Here is a 25,327-nt window from a genome sequence, read left to right on the forward strand (position 1 = left end):
CTTTTTAACTTGACTACCCACTTCAACAGAGTAACCCTAAATAGATTATTTTAAAAGTACTTGGAATCTGCTACTTGTTATCTGTTGTTATTGCGTTGTCCTGCTTCCAGACTGCTTAGTACACTTCCAACAGCATAATAAGAATGAGAAATCTGTTTTCTATTCCAATGCACAGAGTAAGAATCTATGCACCATTGGTATTTGCTGTGCCTGATGCTGGACAAATACATAAAGAAGCCAACAGTCTCTCTTTAGGTGTGACATGCCCAGATGGGAATGAGGGAACTTTTGCCCCATAGCCCCAAAATTACATGCTATTGCTTTTTCAACAGGAATCACACATCATTCACCACACATCTTCTATGTATAGCTGAGGACTATGTCATAGGCTTTTGGGCTCTGTCTAATTTGTTACAAACCTTAGAAACCCAGTTTGTGAGGAAAAGATAAGTCTCATTTAAGGCACCTGAATGCCACCTGAAAGAATGAGATTTTCTTCCTATCTCTGTCCCAGGCTTGGTTGCAGAAGAGCTGAAAACTCGCACCTGCAGCTCAAAACTTCCTGAAGTTATTTTTTCACCAGACAGGCTCCTCTCTGTTCTGACAGTCTGAGGAAGATCAGTGCTCATTTATTGAAAATTAATTACCTAAATTGTGCATTTTGCTTGTTTGTTTGCTACCACAATCTTTCCGTGCCATGCCTGTCTATGGAGATAAGACAGTCATTTCACTTTGCAGGGATCTCTTGATGAATTAATACTTAAGAACCACTCAGTTGCTGTAGCAGTAAATGCCAGAGGTAAAAACAGAAACCAGAGGCAGGAGCAAGTATTGGGTGCTGACTCCCATGAGGCTTTAGTGTCCACCAGCTTGTCCCAGTCTCTCACCACAGTCTTTAGCTTGGCTGGGAGATCCAACATCTTGGCCATTTCCTCTCAGAAGTTGCATATTTAGAGCTCGGATTGCTGTGTTAATTCTGGATATGTGTTTGGCAGTCACGTCCTGTTTTGGTTATGCCTGTGCACTGTGAGGAGACAGCAAAAGCACCAAGATAAGCAGAGCTTGGCAAAGCAGTCACTCAAGTGTTACTCTCTTCTCTGTGGTCCAGAGCCTGCTCTGGGGCATCCTGTACCAGAACAGTAAAAAGGATTTTGGCAGTTTTGCCGTCCTTGCTTTGACTTTGTTCCCCTTTGGCTGAGATGCCACAGTTCAGATCCTGAAGCAGAAACCACGAAGAGACAGGAGCACAGGTGATTCCATGTCAGGTTTCTGACTCTTGGATAATTCGGCATATGCATGAAAAAGGATATGAAAGGATGAAAATAGGAAAACACAACATCAAAAATTCCAGTTAGTGTTAAGAGCAAACTTCCAGTTAGAGCAAGTTTTTTTGAAGTTACCTGCACTGAGTGAGGAAGAGGACTACAGAAAAAATTACCTGGCTGACTGTAGTTTTATTTTGATCATGAAGATGGAATAGAATAAAATCTTAATTCTGGGATTTTCTAACTGTGGAGCACCTGACTTTTTTAACTACTTCCACTGCTTTCAAAAGTGTTTTGTGTGCGACAGTTGATCACACACTGTTACTGCTGCTCAAGGTAGGTTCTGTGGTAAGCTCTGATAATTTGTTGCTTAGAGATTGGTATTTCAATGTACCAATTGCTAAACCCTCAGTCAGAGCCATTTGAAAATGCTGAGGGGGAAGAGGTGTCAGTTTAGCATATCTGTACCTCGAAATATGTAATCTGGTCCCATTAAAATTAATGGAGCAATTCACATATTTATGTTCCATTTGTGTGGAAATGTCAGCAATTTACAAGATTATAGAAGAGATAAAATTGTAAAGAAGATGCAAGAGATGATAACAACCCTGAAATGGCTTGACTCAGGTGGTGATAATTTACTCCTTTTTTTTTTTATTACTGTGTTCAGTTGAGGTGTACTTGCTTTTTATTTACTTGTTAGAGTTCCTTTGTTGTTTGCAGACCTGGAAGAACAAGAAATGATCTAAAGGAAGGCAAGAGGAGGAGAAAGATATTTTTGGTAGATATTTTGGGATATTTTTTAGTTTAATTTGTAAAGATTCGTTTACTTGGAAAGATATTTTGGGATATTTTTTAGTTTAATCTGGTCCAGAGACTTCACCACTGGGTTGTGGTGGCAGTGGACTGCATTCTGGAGCAAAGCAGTCAGTGCACTTTGGGATAACTTAAAAGGAAATGCTGTATGGATATATTACTAAACAGGAAGAAGATAGGTGTAGGTACCACAGAGAGGACCAGATGGTTGCACAAATAAGCTGTGTTGCAGCTTGATGGCTCTGAGTCTTGGTTGTTTGGGTTGTTTATTCTTTAGTTACTAGGAAGGTATACCAGTGCCTTCCACATCAGTGGCAGCTCACATGCAGTGGAAGTGAAAATGAATTAAGGAACATGGAAACTGCAATAGGGAAGGGAGAGGGATTATCAGCAGAGACAAAGCATAAAAACTGTTATAAATCTGAATGCTGAACTTTGATGTATTTGTCAGAATAGGATTATTTTGTCTCTTAAGTTCATGGACCTTAAAAGAAAAAAAAAAAAAACCAAAAAAAGAAAAAAAAAAAACCCAAAACCAATAGAATGCTGTTGGTTGTAAGCCAAAAGCTTTTTTTTTCTGCCTTTTTAAATAGAAAAGTGTTTTCAAAATATATTCCTACTTTGTTTTCACTGTAAGGCTTTGTTGTGACCTCCTTGAAAACTCTGGAACAAGCAATATTTTTTAGGAGCTTTTGTGGCTTAGAGTTTAGAGCTGGGCCAGATTGTTCAAGCAGCAGCTTGAAGTTGTATTCTTTCTTAGGGCATGCTTAACTGAAGGAAAAAAGCTTTTCTTGGTTTGATGTTTTTTCCTCTTTTTTTCAACTTTAAAGACAAATCTTCAGGTAAATGTCACAGTTGATGCCAGGGCTTCTCAAACTGTAGAAACCTGGAAATTTTTGCTCCTCTTTCTTATCACAGAAGGCAGATATGCAGGTGCACAATCTGCTCTGGGTCAGCATGAGAAAAAATAGTAGGATGGTGCTGGAGAAATGCTGAGGTGAACCAAATGTAAAGGGAGCAGTTCTTGTAGGTAAGGTGTTTTGCACTGGAAAACACATAACATGTTATAGAGGAAAGTTACCCTCGCTTTGGTGGAAGATTACATACCATAGTATGAAAGACTGACTTTAATCATGACAGAGACACATAAGGGGCTCCTTTCTACTTTGTTGAGGAGTTAAGTACAGGAAAGTCCAGCCTAATGCAGGCCTGTACACCATGCCCAGAGGGACAGTGCTGCAGGGCACTGATCCCATGCAGCACAGCTCTGGCTAATCTGGTTTTGGGGCTCTGTGCCTCCCTGCTTCCCCTAATGGGAAAAGGCCTTGTGGAGGGAGGTAACCCTTGGAGAACCAGTTTGAGTATTTGTGCAGTACTGGCTGCTTAGACTGGGTAAAGGGACCTTTTCCACCTCTGTGCTGTCATTACAGACTCCCCAGTGATTCTCATGTCTTAACTCTTCTGTACTGACATAGCAATAAGCAGACAAACCATAGGATAGAGTAAATAGATTACTTGCTTAAGTAGATTTCCTAGCAGTTCCTGAGATTTGAAGGACTTGAAGGACTACCTACTCAGTAGATTTTTACACTTTATTGAAGCATGAGGCTTATTCCCCACTTCTGTCTGGAAATCCTGCCTAATTCTGTCTTTTCTCTTTCACTGACTGGCTGGTACTAGAACACAGGGTAGATGGGAGAGCTTGAGTGATCTGAAACTTATGTGAAGAGCTTGTATCTGAGCCCAGATTTTAAATTACTGGCTCTTTTTCTTCCAGTCTCTGACCTTTTCCTTGATGTGCTTGTGGTGGGTTGTTTTCTGATGTTTCTCACCCTGCTGGCTTTCAGGTGGTGGGCAGGGGAGTGGCAGAAGTGTTCGACCACATGTGGCCCAACGGGGCAGAAGAAGAGAACTGTACTTTGCATCCAGACAGTGGGATCTGATGAGCAAGCACTGGATGTCACAGAGTGCCAGCACCTGCTTAAACCAAAGACCCATCTGTCATGCAACAGAGATATCTTGTGCCCATCTGACTGGACAGTGAGCAACTGGACTGAGGTAAATTCATGTTAGCTGAAACACTGAACTTTTCCTCAAAATTACCTATTATATTCAGCAAAAAGGACCAATGACCTTCTGTTTTGCCTTTTACACTTCTTTTCTAGAATACTTTTCTATACTTTAATATGTTCACAAATCCTTTGTACAGGAAAAAACCTCCAGCCTAGCTTCCTAAAGATTTTGGGCAGTGTTGCATGTTAACTTGCTGAGCTTTTGGGACTGTGGAATGTGGTGCTTAGTGCTAAAGAGTCTGTGTGAGAGCAGTGGCTGCTGTGGGCCAGACTAGGGGGATGACTACTGTCATCTCTGTAGGTCAGCAAAACATTTATAAATTCTTTACATTCATATCTCTTGCATCCAAAACTCTGCCTTTTTCCCCATAGCTTTGGAAACATACAGGAATTGTTCAAAGCTGCACCAGGAGACGTTCAGGTTGGACATTGGGAAGCATTTCTCCTCTGAGAGGGTGGTCAAACCCTGGAACAAGCTGCCTAGGGAGGTCTTCAATGTCCCTAGCCTGTCAGTGCTTAAGAGAGCATTTGAACAGTGCCCGTAGCAGCATGCTTTGACTTTTGGTCAGACATGAGGTGCTCAGGCAATTGGAGTAGGGGTTGAGGGTTGACTGTTGAGGGTCCCTTCCAGGTGTAAATACTGTCTTCCCTTCATTTTTGAAAACTCCACTCTCATCTTCTTCATCTTTTTTTTTCATAAGACTCACTGCTGTGAGAACAGAGTCACATACTGAACTAAAAAAATCTTGTGACTATTGGATTGGTTTATGCTGCTCACAAACCATCATCACAAATTTTTTTTTTTTTTGTTAATTGAGTAACCCCCATGTTTTAAATACCTGTGAAAAAATAGATTGAGCTTACATGACTAGCAGTACAATAATATAGGAATGGCACATTGCTTGTGCTCACGTGCAGTTGGATTGTATTTACAACTTACTGATAAAAATGCATTTTTGCATCTGCAGAAACTGGAGAGAGAGTGCAGGTATTTCACTTGCACAAAGGACAGGAGCTGATGAACCTGTCTACTGTGAGGCTACACTGATTGCTTTCCTGCTCCTGTTGCTGCAGAGCATTGGGATGCAATATTATTTTATAGCTGTGAACAACAGAGTGCTCCAGCAATGCAAAGTCACTGGTGTTTCTACTGCCCTGTGACCCAGACTAGCTCCAAAATGAGTTAAATGTGTCAGGGACAATAAAGTCCTGGGAAAAGGAGAGTTCATCACTTCATGTTGAGCACCTGGTCAGGCTTCCTTGCTTCTTAGGAAGAATTCTTCCAGTAGTTTTTTTTTGTAACATCTCCACTCCTACTCAACCAGTCATCCAGCCTTAGCATCTCCAACCAGAGAAGTGTGATTTTATAAAATCCACAGTTGAGGCACAGCTGCTGAAGGCATGGCTGTGCCTGTGGGCCTAAGGATGAAAAACATCACAGAAAAGAAGAACATCACTCCTTATCTGCATCTCCTTAGCTCCCAGCACTCTTTGTACACAGCAGTGCTCTCATTTAAATAGAAGCCAGGTTGGCTAATTACCTTCTGTAGTCTCTAATTGAGGACAGACATGCTAGTAGCTCTGGCAGCAGTTCATGGCTGTACTAAGACTGAATGAAAAATCCATTTCATAAAGTCAGCAAGAGCCTGTGAGCTGCATGGATCACCACAGCAGGTTTGTGGCACAGTGAGCAGCACTGAGCCAGTCAGGTGTGGGTTCAGGTCCAGGTTTTTAGTCTGTTTTTTTATAAATGGTGGAAAAGGTATTGACTAAATGACTTTGTGAGTCAATGAAGAAATCAAATTCTGTAATATTAATTTAATATTTTGTCTTGATCATGGCGTCTTTTTTCACTACTATTTCCCCAAGGTGACATTTACTGTTGAAAAATTTGGAAAGAACTCCATGGTAGGAGAACATCACTAGGATGAAAGGCTTCTTCTCCAGGAAAAGCTTTGTAATTCATTATTTGTCATGATGCTTCTTTATTATAAACAAATGCCATCTGATACTTCTGTGCAGGGAGATTACATTAACAGGTACATTAATTCTGTTTCATTTGCAGTGCACAGTCACTTGTGGTGGTGGAGTAAGGACTCGTAATGTCACTTGTGCCAAAAATAATGATGAGCCTTGTGACAGTTCCAAGAGACCAAACTCTAAGGCCCTGTGTGGTCTTCAGCAATGCCCTTCTGCTGGAAGATTTCTGATTCCCCCACAGGCACCCAGAAGAGGCAAGATCATAATCGGGAAAACAACTGCTGATCCTGAACGGAGTCTTCCTCGCAGAGTACCCAGGCCAAACCCCAAGTTCCATACAACAACAAAAATGCCCAAGCATGAAAGTGCAACTCCCTTTTTGCCTACGTCCTCTGGTTTGGTCAAAGTCTCAGGAAAAGAGGGAGCACCCAACAGGACATTACAGAGTAATTTTGCTGAATCAGGTGATGTTTACAATTACCCAATTGCTTCTACTGAAAATAGCTCATATCAAAATAGTACTTCATGGCCTTTTCATAACAGCTTAAGTACTGAAATTATAAGGCATGCTGAAAACACCTCTAAAAGTGAGCCAGTTTCTACTGCAGAGGGTGAGATGCAAAGAAGTGAGGACACTCCTGTTTCCTCTTTTACCGGTAATCCAGAAATAACTTCCAGCTATGATTACTTAACTGAGGAATCTGACAACACTGATGGGCCACTTGGAGTCAGCAAGAAAGCAGTTGATCTCTTTTACAGCACAGAGCTCAGTCCTGACATCAGGACCAGAAGCACAACCTTGGACACTGCCTCTCCTGTCACTCAGAATGAGATTGTGGCTTCTCAGAGCCCACCAGCATCTCCTCACCAAGACCTTTCTGTGCTCAGTCCTGTCAGCAGAGCTGCACAAGGGCTGCCATTTCCAACAGCAGCACACTATGTCAGTCTGCAAGTTGATGTTCCTGTCGTGGAGGTAACAACCCCACAAGCACTGGTTACAGAAATGCCCACAGAGCTTGGGCATGCACCCAGAGACCAGACTGACAGCAGAGAAGAAATAAATCTGCCTGACACTGTAACCACTAGCACACAATCCTCAGCTCCCAAGCATGCTCTGAACAACCAAAATGCAGCATCTGAGGGTGTTTTAGTGAATGTCACAGACCACAGCCACATAGTAACATCCAACAGTTTGCCCAGTGATGCCTACTGGATAGTAGGCAACTGGAGTGAGGTAAGTTATCCATTGCTTGTAGGTGGAGAGTGTGAACAGCTGTCTGAAACACTGCTGAGGAAATGGAGTTTCTTAGTTTGTCACAATTTTCTGAAATCAGTATCATATATGTAAAATACCACAAAAAAATGGTGGTAACTTGGGATATCTAAGATTAGGTTGCTTACAGAGAATGAATATAGTCATCACAGGGCCTGGACATAATTTACCAACTTTTATTTAATACCCTTCCCACTATAAAGTTTTGTTTTTATGTAAACAGAGTTCCTTTTATGCTAAAGGATTTTATATTCTTGATACCTAAAGTGAGAGATGTTGGTGTCTGAACTAATCATCTCATTTTTTGATGGCCTTTTTTACCAAACTAGAGAGGGTCAGATCTGGAAACCTCCTAGTGATGATCTGCCTCTGTGTCTCAGTGCTGATGGAGAATGCTGTCCAGGGTCTGTTTCTGTGTACCTGTTTGCTCTTGGGTGTGCTGGGAATGATTCACAGTCATAGAAATGCAGAAATTCGGGGCCAAAAAGGACAGCATGAGGTTACTAAATGTATCTCATGTCAGTGGAGGCATATCTAGACCCCTGAGATGCAGCTGGATGCAGACAGTGGGTAAGATCCCTGCTCTGTCCTGAGTGCACCAGCCCGTGTTCAGGACATGTACTCCTGATGGCAGTTTGAGCTTTCATCTTGTGCCTTCCTGTGGCCAGGTGAGAATGGCCTTAGCTTGCCTTGTTCTAGTGGGACAGGTGAAGAATTCCTCCTGCCTATATCCCTGTAAGAGAAAACCTGCTTTTAGATCTGCTTGAGGGCAAGACCCTACAAGAGAAGATCAAGGGAATGGTTGTGGCCCCAAGCCCCCACAGCCTGAGCAAAGGCCTGTCATGCAGAGATGCTCCTGTCCCACTCATTCATCATCCACCTTGAAATATTTTCCTTATAGATAGCAAACATCTTCCTTACTGAAAATGAGGACTCTCTTCTTTTTTATGCATTCTCTTCTTTTATTTGCATTTTCTTCTTTTATATGCAGACTATGGAGGAAAATTGTCTTCTTAATAACTCTTTTGGGGTCTCACATCTAAATTCTTTCGAGATTTTCCTTGTGCTTTTTAAATAACTGGGGACTTTGTTTTTCTTGTCTGATCTTGCTTCAGTTTCATGACACATTTTATGTCAGTGATGTTCATTGTGGTCCCAGTAGACACATGTCATATAAAATCAACTAATTATTCACATTTTATGTATTACCCTCTTTGTCAATGCAGAAATGAGATTTGTCTTGTTTTGTAACCATCTTGCTTTGATGTATTTAATTTGTTATCCATTGTAAATGCTGGATCCCTACTACAGTATTCTAGATCAGCAGAAGTTCTCAATTACATTTGGGAGCTGTGTGTGTGTGTGTGTGTGTGTGTGTGTGTGTGTGTGTGTGTGTGTGAATATAGATGTATATGTGTGTATGTTTGTGTGTGCATGAAGAGTTTTCCCTAAATGTAGTATTCTGTATCTATTTTTTTATTTCAGGCTACTGCTTTCATACAGTTTTTATTGTGGTGAGGTGTCACTGAATTCAGATTTCAACATTCCTGCCTACTCTCCCAGCTTGTCATCATCTTCAAATGCCTTAAATGCATGTTGTCTTTCCTCATTCAGTAGTTAATGAAAATGCTGAAGAGAGCCTGGCGTTGGAGCCCTGTAGAACCATATTTGAAAAGTCTGTTCATTTTGACATTGAACCACTAAGAACCACTTTATTACAGTTTTTCAGTTAGTTGTAATTATTTCACCTAAACTGTATTTATATTTGCTAAAAGAACGCTTTGCAGGATCATGTAAAAATGCATTACAGCAGCCAGCTCCTTATTTCATTAAGCCAGGCTCCCCTGTCAGAAAAGGTTATTAGACTCACTTGAATTATTTCTTCTAGATGGGTCCATGTGGGCTTTTCTTTTGCTTTATCATCTTTGTTAGTATTTGCCAGTTTGATCTTGATTGTTTAATAATTTGGTTTTTATCTTCTTGTGAAGTGTGCTTGGATGAAGCATTCCATTAGACCACAGATAGGACTTTTTATTTTCCTAGAGATAAATTGGAAGATATTCTTATCTAATCCTCTGGGACATTTCCAATCTATTATAAGAATTGATTCTCAACAGTTCAAAGATTATTGAATAAACACTTGAATGAATGTAGAGATAAGGTTAATACATTTGCTTTCACAGAACTGATAAAATCAGTTTGAAGATACTTAATGAATATAACTTTGTTATTCTTTAATAATTTAGTAGTATTTTGCTACTCTCATTCAAGCTGGTTTTTTTTTGTTAAAATAAATTTTATGGGAAGTGTGGCACATTGAACTTCCAAATTTTCAAATTTGAAGAAGTGATGAAAAAGAGAATTTATGGAGTCTCCATCTTTGGAGATATTCTGAAGCCATCTGGACATGGTTCTGGGAAATTGCCTCTAGGTGGCCTTACCTGAGCAAAGCTCCTTTCCAATTTCAATCATTCCATGGTTCTGTTAATAAAGACAACTATTCTCTTTCACATTAAATAAAAGTTATCTATTTCACATCACACCTTGAGTCTGACATTTACAGAACCTTTTCTTTTTGTTCATTGCTTTTAATTAATTTTCAGTCTAATGTTTTCTGACTTTTTTTTTGCTCTTTCTGTTTGCCTATCCTTAGTAAAACTTTGAATCTGTTTCTAGATGACATCTCTCCAAGGCATTGGTGTTTCAAGACCACTGCACCTACCCTGACAAATACCTTGCTGTGCTCTTTCTCTTTTAGTAGCTGTCAATATTTTGACATTGCTTTGCTCTGTAGGAGATGTCCATATTAGTAAATAAATAGTGCAAAGAGCAGTGATATTCACTGAGGTGGAGAAGTGTGACGTGTCCCATAAGGGGGCTGGCACTTGTCCCCTCAGGGGAGAGCACTAATGTGAGTAGGGCAGAACAGTGCCCATTCCCACCAGTGCTTGTCTGTAAATTTTACTTCTTTCCTACTACTTTCCTGGGCCATTCTGGGCTGCCACTTTTCCCTTTCTAAGTGCTTTCTGGGTAGCAAAGAATCTCCATTACCAGCAGATCATCTCATTCTAATATTGGTAACCTCATTCTTCTGTTGGTCATGTCAAGTCACCTGCACTTTCTCCCTCTGTGACTGACATCTGCTGTGCCAAGGGGAAATTTTGGTTCCCAAATGACAAAGGGAAAAGCAGTATGTCTTCAGAAACTTATTTAGCATCAAACAACAACTAGGAAAGCTCAGGCTTTATTCTGAAACCCTTTGAAGAATCATACTTTTCTCTCTTGACCCTGTGCTGCACACAACCGGGTTTGAAAGAATCCTGCTGTTTCACCTTCCTCACACAAGAACATAAGTTTTCCTCAGGGTGATCTGCCCAACATCATCTGTGGAGCCACCTTTGCTCTTCTCATGTGTGCTCAGAAAGGGCTTTAGTCAAAGACTTCAGCATCCTTTCAGTGAAGTCCTGGTGTTGTCAGGCTGGTGTAGCAAAGCTGGGGAAGGCATCAGGCCATCAGAAAGCAAGGCAGGGGCAGTCTGTCCTCTCAGTCAGAAAAATTGCCTTGGGTAGAGGTGTCACTAGGAAGAACAGAGCAGTGTTATGCACTTTCCTTTAACAGGACCTTTGTGGCCACTTGGACACACATCCCAGGAGTCACCATGAGATCAAACATCTCCAGTGTTGGGTTTTTTCCCTGCCTTAGCTTCAGCTAAACTTTCCCTATTTTTCCAAGCACTTATTCAGTGTTCTATATTTAACTTTCCCACTGCCACACAGGGAGTTCAAACCACACAATAGCATTTGCTTTATTCATCATTTTGCTGACTTAATCTAAGATTATTTATGCTGTTTCTCATGCCAGCTACAGGCTGCTTAGCGTGTGTTGAATTTGGCTCTACATGTATAGCTCACTGACCCACCCTTTCTAAGGCAGAAAAAGGTAAATGGGTGTCTCCAACCAGTTTTCAACCCCTCCTGCTTCAGAATACAATGACAGTGTTTGGGATTTTTTGTGAGGAGTGTGCTCTCTTGGGATATGGACTGGAATAGTCAATATTCTCTTTCCTGAGACACAAAAATCCTCCCAGATGTTGAAAACACTCAGCCACTTCCTGAAATAATGATTTAGAGAAACATTTTCCTTTACAGTTTTCCTAAGATTCCTAATATTTATTTAAGATTTTCAGCATCATAAATTCAATTAGTGGACTCTCTCATCAGCAGTATTAGGGGTAGAGAGGGAACATGCTGAAGATTGGATGTAATTGCATTTTACTGTGGATCCCCAAAGATAACAGAAGAAAACAGTGGAACAGCTGGTACAGATTTAGAATGTCTCGGTAAGCAGGAGTTTGCCTAAAAAAAGAAGTGCATCGTAGAAATCAGGACTGGTATTGTCCTAAGAAACCAAAAAATGCCCTCCTTCAGAATATTAAGTAAAATTTGAGTGAATTTCAAATCTTTTTTGGATGTCTCTGATAATATATGTCATCTAAAGCGGCTCTAGATATTTATATTTAGGTTCCAGGATTGTTTCCAGAGTGATGTTCTAATGTTGAGTTTGCCCCTGGGCTTTCCTCTTGCCCTCGTGCAGTGCTCTACGACCTGTGGAATGGGGGCTTTCTGGAGACATGTGGAGTGCAGCAGCAGGAACACATCTCACTGCCAGGACATGAAAAAGCCTGACCCTGCAAGGAGGTGTTATCTCCGCCCATGTGCTAGCTGGAAAACAGGAAATTGGAGCAAGGTAACTTCACTCAGGGCTGTGTATGAACAGTATGCTTGCAGATTTCACTGGGTATGAAACTCTAAACATTTCATTTTTAAAACAATTATTTACTCAGTGAATGCATACATGATTCCTAGTTGACCATTCAGCACTAATTCACTAATTTCCTGACCAAGTTATATCTGGAAACACATCTGCTGTGAATTTTGTTCTTCCTGTGGTGGGTTGTGCTCATTAACTCTGGCATCTAGAGCCAAAGCAGGACTTACTGCTCCTGTTCTTTGGAGCTGACAGGGCAAAGCTGTACACAGTTGCTTGTGACATCTTTTTAATCTCTGCCTCCAGGGACATATCCTAATTTTAAGAAGCAGTGGGAATTTGGGAAAGGGAGTTGTTGTCACCATGTGCTGTCTCTTGACATGGTCTGTTCCCCATTCATGTAACTTCTAAGTCTGCTCTGTGCAGGATTCTGTTTGGCCCTAGTTTTGTACCCATGGCCTGTTCAAGTGGAACCCAAAGAATTGTGCTTGAGCCCCATTTTGATATTTTAAGCTGTGTGAAGAGCACCTGGAAGGACTTAGGTGACTTCTGGAAGCTTATTACATTTTGTCTTCATGCAGTCTGAAAATTGAGTTTCAAACCACAGGTTATTTTTCAAGACTAAAAAGAGATAAACTAAAAAATTTTGTTTTATATATTGTTGATTTAATAAGGAAAACGATAGGTGTCTCAAACTTAGGCAGTATAGATCATTTCTGTGGACAATGTTGTTGCCATTGGGCTAGAGGGCAGATTGATACAAATAAAAGGTTATAGTTACAAAGCCTGTGTTATTATTGAGCTCTTAGACATAAAATTGATTTGTACAGGAATTACATGCCTCTTTAGAAAGTTCAGGAAAGGCCAAGGCTTTACATAACTACATTTAAACCTCTGAAATTAATTTTAAGAGATATATAGACATCCTGCCCTCTCAGCTACAGTAGGGCAATTTCACCTTCACTTTTTCTTCATAAATGTCATTGCTCTTGCAACTAGTGAATGATGGCCATGTCACAAAAAATAGCTAGCAATCAGATTTAATGATAAAATATAACAGGAAGCAATTTTTAAAAATGTCAGACCAGTTATGAAACAAGTTTGAGGCAAGGGGCTTCTCCTATCAGATTTTTGTTGCCCTCCATTTTTTCCATCAAGTGAACTATACAAACCTAATTAAAGTTTCATATATTAAAAAAGGTTAAATTTTGTTTGCTTTACAAGTGGCAATTGTTTTTTGTTATTCATTTCAAATATTTTGAAGATGTGTTGTCACAGCAAGATGTCTGGGTTTCCTGCTAGTGCAGTAGAGCTTTTTCTGTTTTCTACTTTCATTTAATTTTTCCCCTCCCCTGAAAGAAAAGTGCTTCAGACTAAATCTTAGAGTCTGTGTTTACTGCCAGATGTATTTTGCATATATCTTGAAACTATTGTACTCAGTTTCTTACAGAGCCACTTCTGTTTCTATCCAGAGAGACAGAAACCTGTCCTGTGGACAAGAGTAAGGATTCCCTTTCCATCCATTCTCCATCTCCTAGGGGAAGTATTACATTCAGGTTTCTTGCTCAACTAAAGGATGCTTATTTATGCAAAGGAAAACATCATCAGTTTCTGTTTCATCATAGTGGTAAAGGTGAAAGGTGATCTAAGAAGCTTTCAGTGGTGCAGTTGGAATTGGCTTTAATTCTGCTTGAAGACAAAACATGTATTTTTCCTTATCCCTGGGGTAGCAAATTCAGTTCTTCATCAAGAGCAGGAAAGGTCCTGAATTTTGGTGCCTGGAGACAGGACCTGGTGATGCTGCATGAGGTTTGGAAAAAGCTCTGGCTAGCAAAGGGAGACTGAAAGGGTTCATGTAGCTCCTCGGCAGAGCTCTAAGCTGGGCAGTGATTTCACAGGCTGTGGGTGAGGCCCAAAGTGCCTCTCTCCTCCCTCCCACCTTCTCAAACTGAGGCTGCTCTTGGGGTATGAACTGTCCTGGTGCCATGGAGGTGCAAGGATACTGAGGGTGGGAGCTGCTTGCTACTCACTCCCTTCTCTCTTTGAAGCAGCTAAGGAACTGCTGCTGACAATATCCCTACATACAGAATCCATTTTTTGTATTTACTGCATTATGACTCTTTCACTATGGCATTTTTGGAAACAGCTGGCATGATTTCCCAATTAAATATGTATCCATAATATTAATGGCCATAGCAGTGTAGCAGGGGAATTGCTTACATGGCATGTTGTGGGCTGCTGTGAGGAAAGCCACAGCATTTAAGCCTCAGGACAGGTTGGTGTTACAGTAACCTGGAAACTCCTTCCATTCAGGATGCTCACAGCTCAGGCTGTCCTGCTCTGTGACTGGGGAAGGCACAGCCCCTCAGCAGGGCTCATCATGTGGAGATGTGCCCCTCTCTGTTTTGTGTGCAGTGCTCTGTGAACTGCAGCGGAGGCTTCAAGACCCGAGACGTTCACTGCATTGATGTTGGGGAAAAGCGGCTGCTCAGGCCTTTCCACTGCCAGTTACTCGGCTATAAACCACAGCTCAGCACCAGCTGTAACACAGAACCTTGCTTGCAATGGCATGTGGAGCCCTGGAGTGAGGTACTGTTCCTTAAGAGAAGCTTTGTGAGTCAGCAGTCTGCTTTCAGGTAACAGCAGCTGTTGGATCCCGTGCTGTCAGGTAAAACTGTGCTCCAAGGAGGACATGCAGCTGGTGAGTTCTTGTGCATGGCTACAGCAAAAATCAGCACAGGTGTTCATTATGCTTCACAAAATCATTCTTACAGCTGGAGCTTTAAATTACAATGTCCTGAAGGGGAGAAGCAGATGGCCTGGAAGAAAATTTGTTGTAGCTATCCTATTGGACCAGTAAATGTGGTTCATTTAGATGAACCTTTTTTGCTGCTGTTTTAATCTTGTGTTCTCATTATGGCAAGTTTAGAATGTTCTTTACACTTTTGGACTGAAATTTTATGAAGCAAAGGCTTAGACCAGACATAAGATAAATCTGACTTTTGGGTCCCTTTGTAACACAGATCTGTGCCAACCAACTCAGAGGCAGCCAGGCAAATATTTATGTCAGCTAAAGCATGTGGCCTGATTATATTTTAGAATTTAACCCCACTGAAAGCAGCTCTGGAGAACATGTGTGATGATATTTGCAGCCCTGTGGACCTAATGCTTTGGGATTTTAAGGGAGGTGATCACATTTTCTTTACACTGCACTAACAAATCACACCTGGAGGAGACCAGGGTGTGCTGTCAGAGCAGTCAGCACGGGGAGAAAAAATAAAAATATCTGAATGATTGCAATTGCTTGCCACTTAAAGTACTTTATAAAAACACTACTCCAACCCTGGAAGTTGCCCTGATGCTAAAGACACTGAGTATAAATGGATTGAAAGGGTTCATTAATCAGTTGTCACATGTATTGTTCTGTCCATAGGGGTGCAATTCCTTGTAGGACAGTAACAATGTATTATTCAAAGTATATTTGATACTTTTTTTCATATAAGAGTATAAAATACTTTGCGTATTTCAAGCAGACTTCGTGAAAAAAATAGTAAAAAAGTCAGTGAATAAGTAATTCTAGAATGTGGACAGAAGAATGTTTAAAAAATAACCTGAGTCGCTATCTTTGCCTGACAGTTTTACTGCCAAAGAGTTCAGTTGTTGTATGAATTGAATTTTAATGTTCCCAACCACCTCATAAGAAATGAGATCTTATGAATGTGTTGTGTCTTCATTTAGTGTTACAAATTAATCCTGCTGACACATGACTTCCACTCTAATTCTTGTTAGAGATGCTACTGGTGTTGGTGATGCTGATGAGCAGTTCTGTGTTGCCTGTTCTGTGTAGCCACTTCTACTCTGCCCTTTAGTCCTTCCAGTAGTGTGTGCCAGGAGCAGCTTTTCCCCATGTAGCAGCTTCTTCTCAGTCTCCTTCCAAGCACATGGAATAAGTATCTCAGTGCAGAGCTTTTCTTCATGTCTGCACTTTAGGACTTGATGTGCTGCAAGCCTATACATCTTTCTAAACCCATGGGCCTGTGACCCTGAGTCCTTGTTATCTGTGGCCCCACATGTTCTAAATGAACCTGTCCAACCATCTTAGTGGTCTGTTTGTGGTTTCTCATGCTGTCCCAACCCTGGCTGTGGCCCTCTCTCGGCAGTGTTCGAGGTCGTGCGGCGGTGGCCAGCAGCAGCGGCGCGTGTCCTGCCCGTGGGAAGGGCACTGTGACTGGAGCAGGAGACCTGATCCCATGGCACCGTGTAACAGCCAGCCTTGCACGCAGTGGGTGCCCCAGGCCTGGAGCCCGGTAGGATTCTGTTTATTTCTGGGCTTTTTTTGTCATGAGCTGGCCATATTTGGTCATGTTATTCACTTGTCTCTGAACCTCAGCAAGTACAGTTCCTTATGCACAGCTGAAGCTGCAAGAGGAGAACTTCTGAAAACATTACTGAACATTTGATAGCCAGCTTATGTCCATTCCTTCAGGTGACAGATAATGTAGCTTCTGGTTTTTGTTGCTGTATTAGATGTCATTGGAAGTCTCCCACCTTTTATCTTGTCTAAGAGCAAAGGAGTTTTACCATTAACATTCTTCCTCTGCATGTTTGAAATATTCCACTGTTAGAGGCTATTGGAGGGGATTGGGTGATCCTCAAAACAGCTTTGGGGAATATTGTACTTGCCCACACAAAGAGAAATTCTGAATTTTGACCAACAGCCTCCTACACAATACCTGGCAATCTTAGTGAAAAATATGAGGTGTACCTTTGGGGAACCTTCCGCTATCTGCTATACACATTTATCTATTGCTATACATATTTATCTGTAAAGAAACTAATATATCTAATAAACCTTTCCCTGCAGTTTCCTTAATAAACATTGCATACATTACAAGAAGTCCTCACAGCATAATGGAATATTGAAGAAATGCTAAAAGAAGGAGCCACAGATCAGGAAACATTGGCGTCTCATTTAACACAGAAAATTCAATGAGTTGGTTTTGACGCAAAGCCACTAGATGGGATGTGACTATAATGTACTGTAGAGTCAGTGTAACACTTAAATATAGAAGTGAAGCACATAAAATAAGTAACAGAATACCAAATGTTATAGCAACTAATTTACTTATTTATTAATTCCATATTGATGTATTCATTAATAATTTTACTTCATAAAAATATTTTAAACATCCATATAAAGTAGTTGCGAGAATACCTAAGATCTTTCAGTCTACCTCATGCGAGTACTATTGTGCTTCCTGTACAGAGAGACACATTAGAAAGGGGATAATTTGCAGAAAAATTACAGAGGTTCCACTCCTGTCTTCATCTCTTGTGCTTCATTAGCTGACATTCTCTATCTTCTGAATTCTTTATCTCATTTATCTGCTGGCACTATTTATCTGTAGAGAAAAAAACAAACAACTAATTGGCATTCTCAGACGCTCTGGGAAGTCACAAGAATTAAGTACATTTACAGAATGGTAGAGGAAGATATTTTAAAAGTGTTTGGGTTTTATGGCCTTCTGTGTGCAGTCAGAACAAGCGGCTGGCAGTTCTTTTGTGGTCATAAATAAAGGGTAACCTCTGTTTAAAAGCCAGGAAAGAAACAAAACCTTGTTGGACTTTTTTTTTAAATCTTAGCTTGGTCATTTGTAGACCTAACATTGCAATTGGTTATTCATGTTTACCTTAGATAGTCAGAAAACACAGAAAGCAAAAACTGTCCTAATTTTTATGAATTTGGTTTAAGTCTCTTCTATTGTAGGACTGGCATTGCAAGACATCCCTTTCCTCTGCAGAAAACAATCCTTTCCCCCTATTTACACTTTCCAAGATGCTGTATTTATACCATTTACCCTCTGCTTTATTCTGCCAAATCTGGCCAAAATGCACCACAGAGGTGTCTGGATGGAGCATACAGTACAGATTACTGGAGTGGCATTGCTTCTGGGTCACAAGGCAGTTTTAGCTTCCTGTCACATCACAGCTCAAATATTGCCATATTGCAAAATTTCCATGTAAAAAAAACTTATGTATGTTAAAATTACTCTTTCAGTGTGCTGTTTCTTGTGGAGGGGGCATTCAGCAAAGAACTGTGAAATGCATGAATACAGAAACTAATGAAACTGAAGATGATAGTATGTGTCTGGATAAAGCCAAGCCCACAAAATACCAGAAGTGCAATCTGCAAGAGTGCAGTAAAAATACAGGTAGAGTAATACACATGCATGAAGAATTTTTCTCCATTTCTGCTGAGATTCTGCAAAAACTGGGAGCTGACTCTATCAGCTTCTTTTGAGTAGCATGGGCTCAGTAATTGCAAGTCACCCTGGCCTGCCACTGCTCAGTTGCTCTGTTGGCAGAACCACACTGTTGTCTCTTCCAGCACTTCTGACCTTGTGTTGCCATGATGGGGAGCATGCATCCCTCATTTATGACACAACTAAATTAGTAGGTCTGATTGTATTGGCCTGTTTTAAGTAACTCAGGGTGCAGGGGGGACTGTGGAAGGACACACATTAAGTCCAAACAGTTTCCATTTCTTAAGATAGATCACTCCATGGAAGCTCTAAATTCTGGACTGGGAGTGCAAGCAAGCAAATTCTTACATACACTGTAAAAAAACACCTGTAAAAAAAAACAGTGTCCAATAGGATGAGACTGTCCAAAATCAAGAGGTGAAGAGAAGTGCTCTTGTGAGTCAGGATATGCTGTACCTCTGTCCTTCAAAGGCCCAGGAGCCAAGCTATGTACATGGTTAATAGCCCAAAAAAAGAGGCATCAGGGGAGGGGGGAAGCTTGCAGAAGGAATAACATCTTTATGAGCAGTGTGTGTACTGTTGCATCCAGGAGGTACCCTCAGATAAACAGCAACATCTCACAGCTCTTCTAGAAAAACTTTCAAAAGCCTTTTGGAGCATGATCTTCTCTGTTAGTCAGTGCTAAGGGTCCAATTTGACAGTGAGACAGTTGTTTGAATCTGGAGGGCAGAGTGGATCTGACATGCTCTTGAGAGTGATGCATCACTCCTGCTGCTGTTCACAGAATTTTAGCACATGTTTTGCCCTGGGATGGATTGGTCTGCTTATTTCCTGTCCCTCTCATGTTCTGAGAGAAAATCTCAGATAAATACTGCCTACACACATTAGTAAGAGTAACTTCTGTGAATAAAAGTTCAAGTGGCCTGTAAAACATAATAAATGCCCTACTGGGTAAGCACTGGTCCATGCAGCCCACCCTTATGTCTCCAACAATGGCATTAGAAAATGCAGCTTAGCAGGAATGCAGGAGGTTGGAGCTTTCCTGAGATTCATTTTCGTGATAGTCCTCCAGCATTTCCAACTGACATATATTAGGACTATTAAAAGTTCTCCATGTCGTGCCTTTTTGTTTAAACTTTCATTGATATGTTGCAACTCCTTTTGGTGCTGTGGTCTGCTTCCACCCTCTCCTGTGGCTGCAAGTTCAAAAAATCATGGAATTGTCAAGGCTGGAAGAGACCCTCAAGACTATCCATTCCAACCATCCACCCAGCTATGCCACTGTAACCCCTGAGCCACTCAAACACATCACCCAGATCCAGATGCCTCTTGAACATCTCCAGGAATGGTGACTCCACCACCTCCCTGAGCAGCCTGACCATCCCAAAAGTGAAAAAATGTTTTCTAAAGTTAATCTGAGCCTCCCCTGTCTCAGCTTGAGGCCATTTCCTCTTATTCTCTCACTGTGGGTGTGGCAAGATAGGCTGACCCCCACGTCACTGCAGCCTCCTCTCAGGTAGCTGTACAGGCCTGCAGTCCCCTGGGTCATCCTTCTGACCCTCCCAGAGATGGGAATTACATTTGCTGACTTCCAGTCAGGAACTTCTCCAGTTAGCCAGGACTGCTGGTAGGAGATGGAGAGTGGTTTGGAAAGTTCTCTCACCAGTTTCCTCTTTATTCTGGGGTAGGTCCCATCTGGGCCCATAGACTTGTGAGTGTCTTAATTGGCAAAGCACGTCCCTAACCATCGACAGTCCTGGGTTATGGAAGCTTCTTTCTGCTTCCCATCCCTAACTTCCAGCTCTGGGGGCTGGATATCCTGAGGACAGCCATTCTAGAGGTTCACAGCCTGGTGTGAAAAAAAAAAAAAAAACCTGCTTTGATCTGTTTTAAATTACCTTTATACTAGTTTCCTTTGAGTTTCCCCCATTGCAGTGTTGAGGGATTTGCTGGAGAACAACCTTGCTAATATATCATCTTCCTTCGTTTGCACACCTTGCCTTCTCACAGCTGAGGACCTCCAGTTTCTAATATCTGGCTAAATCTGGCCCATCTCAGTCCCTCAGAGCTACCACAGACCCATCACCACGGTGGTGCAGGCAGCAGCAGTCCCTGCCATGTTCTGATGCTGCAGGAATCAAGGCATAGCCAAGCTGAACAGGCAGCTGCATGTGCATTGTCTGCACTCTCCTGCCTGCCCTGGCTGGCTGTGCAGCACCCTGCCAGCCCATGATGCTCATCTTAGGGTCAGTTAGTTATAAGAATGCAAAAGTACCAAATTCAAGTCATTGTTGCCAGGCTTTCTCTGGCAGTCCTTATCAGCAGAAAAGTCGAAGTGGAAAACATAGATCAGCTGTGTCTGCCACAAAAGTAAAATCTCAGTGAACAGTCATATTTCCAAAAGAGAAGGTCATGTGTTCACTAAAAGATCCTAGAATTTCAGTGGGAGGTCAAGCTGACCCATAATACAAGGGAAGAGAAAGCCACCATGAATAAGACCCTTAACAGACATGACCATCTGGCATAGAGCAGTTCAAAATTCTAGAAATACGGGGAGTGTGTCAGCAAAATACAGCTAATTCTTGGCATCTTCTTCACTACAGGGCTGCCCTGCAGCAAAGACCAGCTGTCAGTTCACTTCTGCCAGAGGCTGAGAGGCATTGGAAAGTGCCTGCTGCCATCAATACAGACTCAGTGCTGCTTCACCTGTAGTCAGCCCCCAATTCGGAGCAAAGGAAGATATGGGGATCAGCGAGGCTTCAAACAACAAAATTACACTAAATCTAGAAGAAAACCACCTCAAAACTAAGAAAACAACAACCAAGCAGCTTGGCACTAGCTGTTTTATTCTTGTTTCCTTGAATAGAGCTTCTGTTTACAAGTTTTACCTTCCTTATTTTTTTCTGAACCATCCAGATTAAATGGAAATCTGTGATCAAAACTGGGAAAGCACATCACCTAGGGTTATCAGTCATAATTTACTGCTTCCATTTTTTCTCTGTAATAGTCCAAAGTTTATAATGTAATTTTCAGTGTATCAGCAGCTAGTACTACTTAGGCATGCATAGACACTAGAAACAGGCTTGCAAGAATTTTCTGGTTTTTTGTAATGAATGTTTAACTTGTTCTTCTATCTCTTTTCCAGAACCCACTTGAAACACCAGCACTGCTTACTCAAGAGTGCTTAGTGAAGGTGGCCCTTGGGGCAGCAGACACATACCTGTGCCATGGGCCAGTTCTCTTTATGCTCTCTTGCCTTTCTTTTTAGGAATCAAGGTGAAGTGGCAGTGTTTCTCTAAATTCATTGCTCACTTAATAAACTTACAAGGCAGAGTTTTGTAATATCTGATTATGATAGGCTGGAAGAATTCAAACTTGTTTTTTCAGGAGAAAAGAAAATCTTTGCTTAGTACTTGACTGAACCTCTAAAGGATACCTCAGCCATAATCTTTTCTTGACAATTTTCTTCTGCTACAAATGTCTTGCTGTAATCTGAGAAGCCCATAAAATGTGGGATGTTAAGTTCCCCGATATTTTTTAAGCAGCATTTCTTGGTACCACAAAAGCTAAGACATCTGCATCTACCACCTTAACAGTCATAGAATAATTTAGGTTGGAAAAGACCTTTAAGATCAACAATTCCAGTGCTGCCAAGTCCACCACTAAACCATACCCCTAAGTGCCATTTCTATATGGTTTTTTACACATTTAGGGGAAAATCAAGCACTGTCTTTTAGACAGTTTTATACATCCATCTGATAGAATAATTTCAGTGTAAAGAAAAAATTGGTTTTGCAGATCTTTTGCTAGACAGGCAATAACATTCTTATATATCATCTGTAGTTCCTCTCCATTTAAAATTAACTGTCCAAGGCCATTTGAAATTGGATAAGGCAACCAGCTCAATGCTACTGCCAGTCTCTATAGCTGCAGGTATTCAGACACAAATGATACATGTCAGCAGCACATAAAAAGCTGTCAGGAAATTGATGGAGCATAAAGGTTGTACCAGCTTGTTCTGCAGCAAAAATTTCACCTCAGAACTTACCCTTTGGAAGAGGTAGTGTTCTCTCTCTCTTGACTTCTCACTTCCACCAGTTTTATGTGAGTGATCAGCTCCATTTAGTTCAAGAGTGTTACAGCTGCTGAACAGAGGAGCCAGGAACCTTCACTGTAATGGTTTCCAGACTTTACAGCATAAAGAATAAAGGAGTCACACAGTGAGAAAGCAAAAGACTTCTAAGCTGATGTAGGTAAGGACAATTGGAAGTTGAGTCTTTTGCATTTAAAAGTCAAATCTTTCTCTTCTTTGACACATTAAAGGAAATAGCAGTGAGCTGGCCCAGCTAAACAGTTTTGCCAATTTCAGATTAACTTATGTGATGGAATTCAGCTTTACAGACTTAGACCTTTCCTACAGCTTCAAATGTGGCATGCAGCCATTTCAGCTGGAAATTACCCATACTACATTTTGAAATCAATTTTACACCATCAGCATAAAGGCCAGCTAGCAACTGGAAACTGTGTAATTCACACAGATTTTCAGTGGCAGAGCTATCATGCCATCCAGTATTTCCTGCTAGAGCATAAGCCCACATTCACAGGAGCACTCTACCACCTCACTCACGGGACTTTTCCCACAGTGTAAATCCATAATCACAGTGGAGCTGAGGGCTCCTGGAGCAGCAGCCTGAGGCACAGAGTAGTGTCTGCAAACCTCAGGCCCCAGGCATGAGGGCACCCCTCGTCAAGTAGCAAATCTGTTTTGCTGGTGAAGAAAATGCCAAAACAAACTTCAGGGAACCAAGACCGAACCTTTTAAACAAAGCTGGGCATTTTGAAAAGAGCTGGACAAGAGCAGACATTTAGGTTTCTTTGGAATTCAGTAGGATTTAGACACCTTGGTTCTTCTGGCTTTTTTGAAAATCTCTGATTTGCACCCTACTTACCTTGCAATTTCAGATTTTGTAGTACAGGGAAATGCACATTTTATGCAGTATAAGGTGAGACACATAGTCATGAATCCAAGTGTCACTGTGGTTACAGAACTGTGACTAGCAGTAGCTTTTTTTCTAGACAGACTTTATGAAAGTTAATAGAAATATTTCAGCCTGGCTATAATGTATTAACCTAGTGATGGCCACAAGTCAGATTGTCATTTTTCAAAGGTTTGTGTCCTTTGGCTAAGGACTTAATTCTTCACTTGAAGTCTCTGGGAGTTCAAAATATGCAGCATGGTAAGGTTAGATTTATTAACCTCTGTGATGGCAATATAACCCCAGTTTTAGGTGCTGATAAAACAAAATCCACTGTTAAAAGTGTGGTGCTAGGGTAACAGACATGGGGATGACTTGCAATGGTGCATGTGTGTGCATGCACACACTCTTACAGTAATGCATGTCGGTGGTGTTGCTGGCCAATGCCAGACATGATGCTTTTAAAGTTTCACAGTTTGCTTCTCTCCTCCTGGGGACCCTTTGAGCAATACAAACCTGGGTAGTTCTTACTCCTCTGGACACAGAAGTGTTGAATCGTGCAGGAGCAGAGGTGTTGTCCTGATCCAGGAAGGATTTGGGCAAGGGTCAGGCTCGGGCTGTGTGTGTGGAGCAGTTCCCTGACAGCCTGGCCTGGTGGGCAGTGCAGCTCCTCACATTCCCAAAAACGTTCTGTAGAATTTGGGCGGGACGAAGCTCCGGGTCAGATTACTCTGTGCACAGAGGTACCTGCATAACATTTTACCCACAGAGGTCAGCAGAAGGAGGCCACCAGGAATTTGGCTTAATGAGAAAGGAGCTGACTGAGTGGATGTGGTGCAGGTTGGAGGAAAATGCCTACAGGAGTTGTCCTTTCCAGTGCTCCTTAGGGCTAGTGTGGAGTTAAACCATTTCTGCCTCCATTGTTTTCTTCAGGGAGCTGTTATTTCATTTGAAATGAATAAAAATTGAATAAATTATATTATGAATATTAGTCAGAATAATCATTCTACCCAGGGAAACGCAGTCATTACTGTTTCTCAGCTTAAAACTTTAAGAAAAATACTGTGACAACATGAAGTGTTTAACACAGCAGTGCCACTGCTATTATGACACAACTGTTCTTAAGTAAAGGTGGATTTATGATCTGAACCCAGATGGTCATTAGTCTCAAAACTGAATTGAATACTAACTGCAGAGGTGTATTATCATTATATTATTGTATTAGCCCGAGACACATCAGCTTCAACAGAGTGCTCAGGAAAAAATGTGTATTTGTCACATTCACAGCTTGTTCTAACATTTCAAGGTTTAAAAAGCAAACTATGATGTCATATTTGTTTCAAACTTCAATAAATGGCATTGCATATATTTGATGTCTCTGTTATTTTGTGTTTCCAGTGCAAGAAGATTTGTATAATGGAATTTCCAGGAAAAAGCAAAAACTTTAAAAATATATTTTATATGTCAGAGGTCCCCATCACTGAGTTGTTTTGGTGCTTGATACTCCAGCATAAAAAAGATCATTACAATGGGTGAGAGGAAAAAAGTAGAAGAATACGGTGATAAGTAAAAATATACACTAAAAGGATTCATTACTTCCTATGAAATTTAGGAAATCTTACCACTTCTAGTGGTTAAGCATATATGTCTTCATTTTTTGGCAGCAGATCAGAGTGTCTGTTGTGTCTATTGAGGAGTTGTGTATCATACTACCATGCCCCTTGTCCCCCACCCTGAATCTCCTCAACACTCGAGTTTTGCCAGTCCTGCTGCTGCCCATGCCCAGGAGCTTGGTCAGACCAGCCCTGGTCCTTGACATCTGCCCAGGAGCCGAGTTGGGCTCGGGCAGAGAGCGCCCTCAGCTCTCACTCTGTCCCCAGACCCCACCCCAGGCCTCCCTGCGTGGGCCCAGCCT

General features: G+C 41.4%; 1 protein-coding gene across 1 annotated transcript in view; it reads left to right on the plus strand.

Annotated features, from left to right (window-relative positions):
- The window catches only part of ADAMTS12 (ADAM metallopeptidase with thrombospondin type 1 motif 12), a 145,861-nt gene extending 121,135 nt beyond the window's left edge, over positions 1–24,726 (plus strand). The window contains exons 18-24 of the mRNA XM_059492166.1: positions 3,929–4,139; positions 6,219–7,367; positions 12,000–12,152; positions 14,589–14,762; positions 16,334–16,480; positions 18,232–18,385; positions 21,040–24,726. Of these exons, the coding sequence (XP_059348149.1) occupies positions 3,929–4,139; positions 6,219–7,367; positions 12,000–12,152; positions 14,589–14,762; positions 16,334–16,480; positions 18,232–18,385; positions 21,040–21,245 (2,194 nt within the window). The 3' untranslated portion in view covers positions 21,246–24,726. The remainder of the gene's footprint in view (positions 1–3,928; positions 4,140–6,218; positions 7,368–11,999; positions 12,153–14,588; positions 14,763–16,333; positions 16,481–18,231; positions 18,386–21,039) is intronic.
- The last annotated feature ends 601 nt before the right edge of the window (positions 24,727–25,327 follow it).

Source organism: Ammospiza nelsoni, chromosome Z, assembly GCF_027579445.1.
Source record: "Ammospiza nelsoni isolate bAmmNel1 chromosome Z, bAmmNel1.pri, whole genome shotgun sequence".
Taxonomy (NCBI): domain Eukaryota; kingdom Metazoa; phylum Chordata; class Aves; order Passeriformes; family Passerellidae; genus Ammospiza; species Ammospiza nelsoni.